The sequence below is a fragment of the Alosa pseudoharengus genome, unplaced genomic scaffold, assembly GCF_046254945.1.
Source record: "Alosa pseudoharengus isolate Yale_2024_CS ecotype anadromous, Long Island Sound unplaced genomic scaffold, YU_APseudo_1.1 YU_APseudo_1.1_scf_2, whole genome shotgun sequence".
Classification (NCBI taxonomy): Eukaryota; Metazoa; Chordata; class Actinopteri; order Clupeiformes; family Clupeidae; genus Alosa; species Alosa pseudoharengus.
The window spans coordinates 27,636,186-27,648,505 of NW_027468663.1; the positions used below are offsets into that span (position 1 = coordinate 27,636,186).

Here is a 12,320-nt window from a genome sequence, read left to right on the forward strand (position 1 = left end):
ATGCAATGATCTCACAATTGTTATTACCTCGTTTGGACTTTAGGAGGGTGCTACAATACATTTTGGGTCATATCTCAAGTATGCAAGGGGCAAGTGCAAAATCAGAACGTTTTGCACCATTTTGCTGTGGTTTCCAAATTAAACAACACGTTTGGTCACAACTGTGTGCAAGAATGTGAGATATATTTGAGGTAGTTTTCTCACATTAGGTGGGCCGTTCATGTTACTCATTAAACATTTGGTAGGCCTACTTTATCCACAAACCATGCAGACAAAAATGACTATTTCTGATTTTTTATTTTATTTGTCACTCCGTTTCAGAGTTGTTCGCCAATCAAATTTTAGGCCATGGCCTGTATGATTCTATTGCTAATATTATCTTCTAATATAAAGGTCCAATCATAACCAAACTTGGTAATCACCCACAACATTTTCTGGATACACACCAAATTTCATGAAATACCATCTATGGAACAATCAAGAAACATTTAATGTTAGATTTTTAGGTTCTACATAATTTGAGAAATCAAACACACCTACAACCACCAAATAATGTAATGTTTTGTAACTGCCACTTCTAAATCCAACATTGGTTGCGAGTATTGCTCGGTGTTGTTGCCATACTGCTTGGACCCTCTTAATCTCCGCTTGCGTCTATATTCTAAGACATGATTGAATTTGGGGTTGCATATATGCAAGTGAGCGTGTATCCCTAATATACCCACAGATACATAACACGCTTCAAAGACAGACTACTATAGTTTCAAGTTTCTATAGTTTATAGACTACTATAGTTTCAAAGACAGACTACTATTTTTTATCGTCATACTTATACATATAGTGATGATCATTTACAACAATGATTCATGTCTGCTTTTCAAATAGTTAATTACAAAGCAATATTGTTTTGTTGTCATGTCAATTTCACTGCTAGTGCTAAATTCCGTCTAAATAACACATTCATATTTAATTTATTGAGCAAATAGTTAATTTATGATTGCTAAGAAACTAGTGAACTTTGTCCAAATGTGGTTTAAGGGGAAATTCTTTTAGGCCACACCCTTGATCTTTGTGGACTGGACGCCTAGCATTGCATTCCATTCCTGAGCTGCTGAAATGGTTTTCACCGTTCCAAACAAAAGCTTTCTATAAATGGTTTGCATGTCTGGTACTGTGTGTATTTCACTACAATGTTCTCAGTGCCAATAGCAAAACCTAGTACAAACTGGCTCCTACCCAGACAATCCAAACATAAGCAATTAGTAGCTTACCGACAGCTCCTTTCCAATAGAGCCATGTGTGTCCTTTTGTCTATTTAGACCCTGAAACTGCTGCTTTGTTATGAGGACAACACACACACACACACACACACACACACACACACACACATCTGGATTCCAGATAACATTCCAACAAACATTCCGGGCCGTAAAGTGAAATTCCTCACTTGTTTTAAGTGCACTCAACACGTCCAGCTAGAGGACAATAATAGACCCTACTGGCCTTCTTAATAAACACACAGTCACACACAGAGGAATATCCCAAGCTTAGGCAATAAAACTATATTTATAAATAAAAAACATTTTCTCATCAAATGGAGTTTGTTTTAGGCAATGCATTTCTGTCAAGTTTAGCCTCAAGGTAAAAAAAAAGAAATGTTGACAAAATGGAAATGACCAGTACTAAAAGTAGATGTCTGTGAGATACATTCTAGATCAGCATACTCATGCTCAAATGATGGCAAATGAAGCCAGAGCGAAAGCAGAGGCAGAAGAGGAATACAGCCCTCAGTTCTCTTTTGTCACATCTTGAAATGGGTGCTTGCTTTTCTTTCCTTTCTTACACTTTTTAAAAGTTTATCCACGTTGATGTTGTTGTTGTTCACTCTCGCTGACTTACATTTCCTCCCCAGGTGGCCACTAGAGACGTAGGAAGCCTATCGTAAATATGGCATGTCTTCAAGTGTCTTTCATGAAGCAGGGGAAACACACATACACACATCATCCATCTAATCCATCCATCTGTTTGTCGGAACAACAGTGCAGGTGCCACTTCACATGATGTCAACAAAGAACTCGCCCTGGCTGCCCACCGTGTGGCAGGACTGGCGCGAGCCGGAGAGTTCGGGGGGCATGGATGCCAACATGCGGCCCGAGGGGGAGCCTGGTGCCACCGCGGCTGCTGCTGCTGCCATGAAGGGGGGGTGGGCCAGGCGTACGGAGCCGGAGCTGTGGCCATGGGAACGGGGGTTGCGCATGCTGTGGGAGCTGCGCATGCTGCACTCGCTGGGGGCCGATCGCTCGCTGGGAGCCTTCTCTCTCCTGAGGTCCGATTCGCTGCCGTGGGAACCACTACTACGGCTCCCTGACAAAACACAGACAGACAGACAGACAAAAGATCGTAACCGGGGTCTTATCTCAGTGAAAAAGTAAGCATCAACCAAACATTTCAGTGTGTGTGTGTGTGTGTTTGTGTCTAGTCACCACCACCAGTCATATAATCCTCTCACCCTCACTATGCTGGCTGCCGGCGCTACCGCCCCCTGCTTCACTGAAGCCATGGGGAAGCTCGGGAGCGTGGGGAACGGGGTACTGGTACGGGAAGGACATGGGCCACGCCGGCTCGCCGGAGTGCAGGAGGGGGGCCAGAGTGTCCTGATCCGATGCCCCGCTCGAGCCATCGTGGTCTTGCAGGGACATGTGAGCCATGTCTGACAGGACAGGTAGAAAATCAGTATTAGGTCACACATACACAAGCTAGTAACTTGAGTACAGTTAGCAGGCAAGCAGTTGATTCTTGATTGAGTCCAGGAAAGAAAACATTGTAACGATATAATGACAGCCTTAACATGCTCGGTCACTGTTATGCTAATGAAGTTAATATTCTTTATCACCCAGAGAGAAGAACTACTCTTTTCTGATTGGCTCGTAGGGTGGCTTTTAGTTCTGAATAAGAGGACATCTATAAAGTAGATGGCAAAAAAAGTGTAATCACCATTCCACATCAACGCTTATTGAATGGTTACTATAACACCGATGGTAGAGCCTGGAAGCAAACTTCGCAACAATGGAATCAACTGTAAACAAGTTAACTGTTCACTGTCAGGACCAAAGACAACAAACTGAACATGTTGGCTTAGCCCCTGGCCAGGCATTTTAGTGCAAAGAGGGACCACTGTTTTAAGTGAGTCTTCAGTATTGGAATCAACAGGAGAGGTCACTAAATTAGAACACATAAATCAGAAGGCTCCACGGAGGATAGAAGAGAGCCACATTATAAAAAGGACTTACTGCCACAGAGATCACCAAATATGTAGTAGCACTGTTCAGAGAAGGTGATCTTGTTGACAGTGTGACGGATGAATCCAGCCTTCAAAAGGTTGCTGGCATACTTGCGGGCCTCACGGCGATCTGTGAAGCCCTCGACGTGATGGAAGAGCCAGTCCACTACATCTGACCCTGGAAACAGGATCTGACTTTAGTGCTAGAGTCAAGATATAATATTTTTTAAGATATAATTTTAAATGTATGTTACTTTTCACACCTACAATAACCATACACCACTATTACCTTGACAGTGGGAGGCTAACTGTACTAACAAAAGTCACAGGAGACCGGCAGATGACAGCCATTAAGATGATAACAATCACTATCTCTGTACATAAACAATTTTCACTAGTCTGTGCAGGAGATCTATTGACTATTGATATTCAGACAGAGAGAATGAAGACTGTCTATACTGCACCTATGAAGGCATTAGCAATGGTTATCTTCAGCCACAACCGATCACGAACTTCCAATCCAGAATCTGGACACGCCATTGCTTTAGCAACAGTTGCCATGTCACTGTGAACTGAGAGGTGGTAATCATCGAAGCCTGAAAAGGAAACAGATAAGGCAACAACAGTACCCCAGTAAATCTTTGTTGTCATCATCATAATCATCATCATCATCATCTATCCATACAATGGCTGACCACAAAAAGAAACACAGGTCACCCTGACAAGCATAAACAAACAATCACAAGAACCAAATATCATATATGTTGTATACATATAAAATATGTTTGCCTTGTTTCAATTTTAGCCACTTCAGAAAACATTGTACCTGTAACACTTTTCAGATGTTGAGTAACCCAACTAAATGTGTGTGTGTGTGTGTGTGTGTGTGTACACTGCTGGCATGTGAGCATGCAGGTGGTCCTTACGCTCAGTCTCGGGGATGGAGCTGGTGATGGAGGAGCTGGTGGAGGTGACTGTGCTCATGGAGGGGCTCATCCCATAGGCGGGGTACACCCCCGTCATGGCTGCCGTGTGGGACACCCATGCCGCCGGGTCAATGGGCCGGATGGGCTCGCCTACAGAGGACAGGACAGAGCAAGAGTCACACAGGGTCCAGTAGCAAATATACAATACACAATGTACAATACAAAGGGTAAGGCTGTCGGGGGACGGGGTTGGGGTGGTTGCAGAGCAAAAATACTCACTTCTGGGTAACGCAAAGCAACTATTTGGATTTGGGTCCCAGCACTTTGCCACAGTCAGAGAAACGGGGCTAGGCAGAGAGAGAATTCAAAATTAATTTCAAGGTTTTAATCTCTAAATCCTTATGTTCATGGAATATTGTTAATCTACAGTGTGAGTGTCATATGCCAATGGCTTGTCATTCACCCTGGCTTGTGAACGATGTCCCTCAGAACTCGCACTGCATCATCGTTGCACATGTTCTCAAAGTTGATGTCGTTCACCTGCAAGAGGAGACCAAATCCAACAGTCCATTCAATGAACAATTATCATGTGAATCTACAGAAAACCACATCTGCCAAAGTATTCCATAGTTCTCTGTGGTCAATCTAAGTTCATGTGCAGTGCGTACACACCTGAAGAAGCATATCCCCCGGTTCAATACGTCCATCAGCTGCGACTGCCCCACCTTTCATGATAGAGCCGATGTAGATGCCTCCATCTCCCCTCTCGTTGCTCTGACCCACAATACTGATACCCAAGAAATTATACTTCTCTGTAGGGTGGAGGAGTAAAATAGGACAACATAGACAGTTAATGGATAGACTGAAGTGCACTGGGAAAACATTGATAAACAAGGTGTGATAATTCAGGTTTTGTAAGTAGTAGGGTTTTTATAGCTCTGTTAGAGCAATGAACCAACCCTACTGGTTTGGCCAATTGGGTTGTATCTCCTGGTTCTCAGAAGGCTGGGATTAAATACTGGGTACTGGGTACATTTCTTTAACAGTGATTCAGATGGGGGGCAGCCGTGGCCTACTGGTAAGGGCTTCGGACTTGTAGCCGGAGGTTTTGCCGGTTCAAATCCCGACCAGTAGGAACGGCTGAAGTGCCCCTGAGCAAGGCACCTAACCTCTCACTGCTCCCTGAGCGCCGCTGTAGCAGGCAGCTCACTGCGTCAGAATTAGTGGGTGCTTCACCTCACTGTGTGTTCACTGTGTGCCGAGTGTGTTTCACTAATTCACGGATTGGGATAAATGTAAAGACCAAATTTCCCCTCACGGGATCAAAAGAGTATACTTATACTTATGTAGGACAGCAACCCTGAGAAGGGCTATGACACTTACCCATGTTTAGAGTAACAGTGATTATGTTGAGGGACATGGTGGAGTCGGTAATGCTGCTGAAGGATGAGGACTAAACGAAGAAGAGAGGCCAAAATGTTACACAACTGTTATAGCACCACTGCACTCAAATGTGGCTCCATTTCAATTGCAAAAAATGTAAAAAATTGCAAACACACTCACCCGTTCCATGTTTTGTTTAGGTCTCCGTCGCCGACGGCGAGGGCGTCTGACCAGACGTGATGAGCCACTCTGCTCCGTAACACTGCTGAACCTGACAGACACACAGTACTGAGCATCACTCTGAGCCAGGCACAAGCCAGGGATTCTTTGGGGCTTTTTTTCCCTTACTCAGGACATATTGAGGATACAAAATCAGTTAAGTTTGCTTGTGTTGCAATTTGTTCAACCCTTTCTCCTAAAATGACTGGACTAAGTAGGGTGTTGGTGAAAGTGACAATATTCAATTGCATACATGGCTATCTGAACCGATGGGGTTCATACAGTTTCCTGAATATAGCTGTTTGTGTTTGGAAAAGATTTGAGTTGGACTGGGTCTACAGTCCTGACATCACTCAAAACAGTCCTCTGGGCTGACAACTGGCTGTGGATCACTGCATGTGAGCAGGGCTTTCATTAGCACTGGGCCAAGTGGACACTGTCCAGTGTCTTCTGAGGAAGCATGTTTCATGGATCAAATGAATGCACGTTCCGTGCATCAAGTTTCAAGAATCAAGTTATTTTCATGAATGTGTGGCTGACTGTGGTGATTTGGGTTTTTGCCTTTATTCTGATAAAACAGTAAAGAATGATAGGAATCAAGTGGGAGACAGATGGGCTGGGATTGGGATCGGGTGATCGTGGGTCAGATTCAAACCCAGGTCCCCATGGGCACTTGGACCTGAATGTGGTGCGCTAACGCTCCCCCATGGTGGCGCCTCTTACCGGCTGGTGGATCCATCGTCTTCCGAGTCGAAGCAGCTACTGGACTCCAGTTCGCTGCTCATGAGGGACGACCGGCTGTCGTACCCCCCTAGATCCAGGCCTCGGCCGCCCCGTGTGTAACCATTCATCCTCCCTCCTGGACCAAGAAAAACATCCCAGGATCAGAGCAGGCACAGACAATTCACCATCACCACCGCCAATGATGCAGTTGCTGTGTCTTCAACCAAACACATGAACAGTCTCAGGGGACAGATAGAGTCATTTGTTCTAATCATTTAAGTGCATTTTTTGCTAAACAACCATATACCCTTCCTCAAAACTATTTAACAAAGATGAGACACTGTATGCGACTATTATGAATTCACAGTGCAATTTCTCAAGTACTTCACCTTAAATCATTGTGGTCACCAAAAGTCCTCGGGAGGGCTTTAGTACACAAGTGAAAAGAGAGACAAACAGTGAAAGAATAGTGGCAAAGAGAGTAGACCTGGATGGAAGTCACACAAGGCAGGAAATAAAAGGACAGACAGTGGAGGAGTGGCAAAGGACAGAATGATGAGAAACACGAAAAGACAGCCGGAGCGAGAGAGTGGCCAACCTGCGTGGTCCTGGGCATGTTTCCGACGCGACCGCTCCCTGTCCCTATCCCGGCGATGAGACACCACGGAGTCGGTCTCGGTGTTATCGTCCATGCCGTCACGACTGCCAGCTGACTTTGCACTGAGCCACACATAGAACAGAAGATGGAGGAGGGAGGTTATGATGATGATTTGTGATACCATTAATGGTTTTATTACTCATAATTGGGGACATGGATAGATACTTTGTATTGCCACACAACAATGTTGGTGGTATTGTGTATACAGGATTTAGCTCAAGTGAAGAAATAATAAAATAAATAAATAAATAAATAAATAATGATTTAAAAAATATATGATAATTTCAATTTAGTTGTGTTGAAGAGTCTTATTGTTGAAGGGTAGAAACTGTTTATGAAACATGTGGTTTCAGTCCTTATGGATCTGTAACGTCGTCCAGAGGGGAGAAGCTGGGAAAAGTGGTGGTTTGGGATTGATAATTCTGGAAGCATGGTTTAAGGTGTGCTCAGAGTACAGAGCGTGGAATGTAGGGAGGTCACACCCAATTATGTCAGAGACTTTGGTGACAACTCGCTCTAATTTTCAAGGTTATTGGCTGGTCACATAAAATAACTGGGGCAATGAGGTTAGGCCTCCTCCTCAAATCCACAACTATTTCCTTAGTCTTTAAGGCGTTGAGATGGAGCTTGTTGCTGCCGCACCAGTCTACAGCCCAGTTGACCCCGTTTCAGTATTGAGACTCATTATTACCACTCATGAGGCCAATGATGGTGGTGTCATCTGCATATTTGAACATTCTGACTGAGTGGTGGTGAGATATCAAGTCATTGGTATAGATGGAGAAAGGCAGAGGAGATAACATGCTGGATTAAGAAAATAATACAATACATTAGAAGGTCTTATAACTCAGTGTCATGAAGAATTTATTTGGCATATTTGATTGTTTGGATCTTAATCAACACACATAATGAATGAATTAATGTGAGACAGGGCAAGCAAGACAGAAAAACAAAGGAAAAAAAACAGGGGTAGAGGCACAGAAACAGAATGCATAGCACAGACAGAAAGAAATGGAAGTGAGTGTGGTGGTGGTACTAACTGAAAGGAGGGTGGTCGGGAGTCTCCGATGCCTTGGCACCTTTCAAGGGATGGGGGGCGATCCGACTGGCTCTCAGCCACAGAGCCACCATCTGAATGAGAGCCATCAGCAGACACCAGCTAGAGAAAGAGAGAGAGAGAGAGAGAGAGAGAGAAAGAAAGAGAGAGAGAGAGAACACCACAACCAGCTCGCTATTATTACACTCACAGATCAGATTTTAGGTGTTAACTAAAACTTGGATAAGACAAAGGATATGGTCATGGTATGGTATTATGTACACATAATGCAACATGTTACTGATTTTAACGGTACATGGGAACATGGGTCAGCATAATCTGGGGAGAGCTAACATTTCCAAAAGATTCTCCATCTAAATTCATCCTGTGACTGTAGCTTTTGGCTTGATTGAACCAGGTCCTGTGATTCAAGTTAGATTCATTAAGTCAGTCTTGGAATCAGCCTTTGCAGTTAGACCGAGTTGAAATGAAGTGTTATTAGTCTATTCCAGTGGATCTGAAGCATGTATACATAAGAGGCACTGGGGTTTTATTAATGGCAGCATAGGTGTAACAAGCACCATGCTTCCCATGTGTGTCTGTCATACTGTGAGCGCACGTAGACCCACCAGATGGGCGCAAATGACATCCCCTCACAGGCTACTGAGCATGTGGCAGGCGTAGGCTACATAAGGGGAGGTTGAGGTGCACTCTGGGTCAGGTGCCACTGATTTGGAAAATGTGTCCGTCTTTGAGCTTACCCAAGCAATGACGCGTCCATTGTAGCAAGGGAGCCTTGCATTGTCATCCGAAATCTCTTCCTTCACCACCCTGAAACAGCGCACAAGAGGAAGGAGAGACTTTAGCCCACCAGCATTAATACATGATATCTATGCTACGTAAGAAGTCTGCGTAACTGTTGTAACGAAAATGTCAAATTAGCACAGAGCATGAGATCAAAGCACATCAATCACCTACAGCTTGGCTGGGAGTTCTGATGAATAAATTAGATGGAATCAAATAAATACAAAATGGCATTAGGATGCAGAGTGGGGGGAAGGGGACTCTAATCTGCTGAACATACATCAAATAGGCACAGACACACATGTACGCATACAAACTCAAATACAAAAGCGAGATGGGCATGACAAGAAAATAAAACAGCAGAAAAACTGGGTCATCGATTGGGAGAGAGACCAAGAAAGAAAAAGAGATTCTTTCTGAGCATAACATGGGAATAGAGACAAGACATGAGAGAGAGCAACGGGGAGTATTGGTATTTTACCCAATTCATGATCTTACAAAATAGACACAGTAAACACACAAACACACACACACACAATATCCATCATCATCAAACAGCCAACAGCTGTGTGAGAAGTCAAAGTCAAGTCAAAGTCAAAGTCAGCTTTATTGTCAATTTCTTCACATGTTCCAGACATACAAAGAGATCGAAATTACGTTTCTCACTATCCCACGGTGGAGACAAGACATATTTTAACAATTTTAAGTCCACAGACAAACATAACATTCAAGTAAACAAAAAAGTAAGTAAATAAGTAAATAAGAGGGCACATATAATGAAAAAATAAGAGCAGCAAAATTTGGTTGAAATTGTGCATAGACAGTCAATAAAATAAAATACTAGTGCAAAGTCAGGCCAATAAGAGGCTGAGGTAGTTCTGTTTGACCTAAGTAAGAAATAAAGTGGCATAGTGGTGCAAGTTATGTAAGAGCAGCAGAAGTGTTGTGTTTCCAGGACAACAACAACAAGTTGCAAAGTGTACAAGTGTGCAAGTGGAGTGGTGCAGGCGGCCATTTGTGGGTCCAATGTCCAGGATGTTATGTAGCTGAGGGTGGAGGGGGGAGAGGAGGGAGAGAGTTCAGCATCCTAACAGCTTGGTGTATGAAGACTACAATCTGACATGTGTAACTGTCAATTTCAGCCCCCAGCTCATTTGCCTGCACTTAGCCTAATGTACAAATCATAAACTAGGGGTGGCTGGTGTCCCTGTTGTGGGGAGAGTAGCTGGATGAGTCTTGGAGTTTTTAATTTGCACGTGGGGAGAGGAACCCTTCCTTGGGTGGAGTCTGACCTGGAACACATTTCACAGCTGAGGCCGCAGCAGTAAAGCTGCCAGCCCTCAGTGTGATCAGGACATTCCTGAGTGACTGACTGCAGTTGTTTTAAGGCAGCATTCCTGTCCAGCTTTAATGTACAGACACAAGCAGAAAGCCATTGGCAAGACAGGAGATAAATAGATTGTGGGAAACAAGGGTATGAAATCCAGAACATGTGAGTAAAAAGAAATATAAGACACTTGAAACATTGGTCACTGTAATGGAAAACAAGATGTGCTTTTCTCATCACTCAGAGATATTGTCCCTCAGGGAAATTTCTCAGGATAGTGCAGTTTTTAGAAAACTACTACATTAGGTTGTTGTACAGTTATTAGAAGTGTAGCCTAGTTTAGCTTTGCAAATAACCCAGGACTCCAGATGAATTATGTTAATTGGGGTTTTAAACCTGATTTCAAGTGTGAACATAGGCTAATATAAATCCTACGTTTCACTGTCAGTTGACCAAACATTCTCTACAAATAATAGCCTAGGTAATGAAGATGACACTGAAACGGACAAGGAGTGGGGGTTCCAAATGTTTGATTTGACTGTGTATGCTAGAGCCTAAGTAGCCCAGGCTATACTATTATGGGACAAAGACAGGTCCTCCCGAGTCAGCCTACTAGCGCACATGTTAATGGACTGAGAGATGGAAGAGATGGATTTATGTACAGCCGTATTCAAAAAGGAGCATCTCTGGTTGTTCGGAATTAAAAAAAAATAGCTATTTATCCTACCTTATCAAAATACCTTATGGTTAAAGACTAGGCTATGTAACCCACGCTCTAATCCAGTTCACACCAACAAGGTGGTCTTAAAATCAAAACTACACAACTAGCTTAAGTGAAAAAGGCCTTGTGTTCATTTGCGAAAGGGGCTAGCTTACTACGGGGAGCGGTGGACGCGGCCACATTTTGAAGACTGTTAGCTACGTCTATTATTCTCTCACGGACTCCCCCATTCACTCTACGTCGTAAACCAGATACAAAAATCCGTATTTGCAAACTAAACAGGTTGAACATGCGTGCCGCTGGTGATATCTGGCTAAATCAGTCACTTCTCAATCAAATAAAACGTCTTGGGCATGTGTATCAAGGACAAAATGCAAGCGACTAAAACTGGTTAGGGAGACCTTGCTGACTCTTGTTGTAGTTGCCAAGTATGGAGGGAGACGCGAACAAAAAAAAACTGTTAACAGTTTAACTGCTGTAAAAATGAGAGGTTGGATCATAAAAGAAAAAAGAAGACAGTTTTACTAAGCAAACACACTCACCCGAAGTCATCATCCATTGATTTAAAGAAAAACTTGTAGTTCGGTTTCTTGAGAGCATTTTTTAGGTCCAAGAGAGTGACCCTATCGGCTGGGATGGGCAATTTGACCAGGTAAGGAGTTTCCTGGTCGTCGAGATGATATATTATTTTGGTCTCCCCCATTGCAGACCACCGGGGAAAGGTAGTCTTTGATCATCCAGCTTTAGTGTTTCTTGGATTTGTCTCCGGAACCGGCTTGTGCTGTGGTAGTTGCCTTTATTACAGTGTTTTTCTTTCTTTACTTTCGCACACAGCGAATCTTCCTCTGGTCCTATATGGAGCTCACACCGCCAAATAGACCATTTCTCCGTTCCCGTTTTCGTGTCTTCTGGTCGCTAATATGTAACTCCGACTTCGACGACAACACTCTTTTCTCAGATAAAGACTTCTGTAACAAATATGAACCGAAATCTGTTCAGTATCCCATGTCGCGGTTCTACTCGCACGGCTTTGTGGTGGTGTGTGTGAACAGTATTCCATAAAACTCCCTCTACTGGAGAGAAATGGTAAGGAAGGAACGTCGAGGAAGAAAAGTTACATTGTATCCATTCCATAGTGGAACACAGCGACCTCTGATGTTACATGACACTAAACGCCAGACAAATATTTTGCTACACCATATCAAGTGTTACATGTAACATGTACTGCTTGTCATGTGCTTGC

General features: G+C 43.5%; 1 protein-coding gene across 1 annotated transcript; it reads right to left on the reverse strand.

Moving 5' to 3' along the window:
• Positions 1 to 1,534: 1,534 nt before the first annotated feature.
• On the reverse strand, positions 1,535 to 12,123 carry LOC143134197 (segment polarity protein dishevelled homolog DVL-3-like). Its single transcript, XM_076294376.1, has 15 exons — positions 11,620 to 12,123; positions 8,987 to 9,056; positions 8,230 to 8,348; positions 7,130 to 7,251; positions 6,532 to 6,667; positions 5,770 to 5,860; positions 5,590 to 5,659; positions 4,879 to 5,018; positions 4,670 to 4,746; positions 4,486 to 4,553; positions 4,207 to 4,356; positions 3,745 to 3,876; positions 3,291 to 3,458; positions 2,510 to 2,710; positions 1,535 to 2,364 (listed from the first exon to the last, which is right to left on the reverse strand). Exons 1-15 carry the CDS (start codon positions 11,778 to 11,780, stop codon positions 2,054 to 2,056), a joined length of 2,016 nt encoding a protein of 671 aa, XP_076150491.1. The 5' UTR covers positions 11,781 to 12,123; the 3' UTR covers positions 1,535 to 2,053.
• Positions 12,124 to 12,320: the final 197 nt, after the last annotated feature.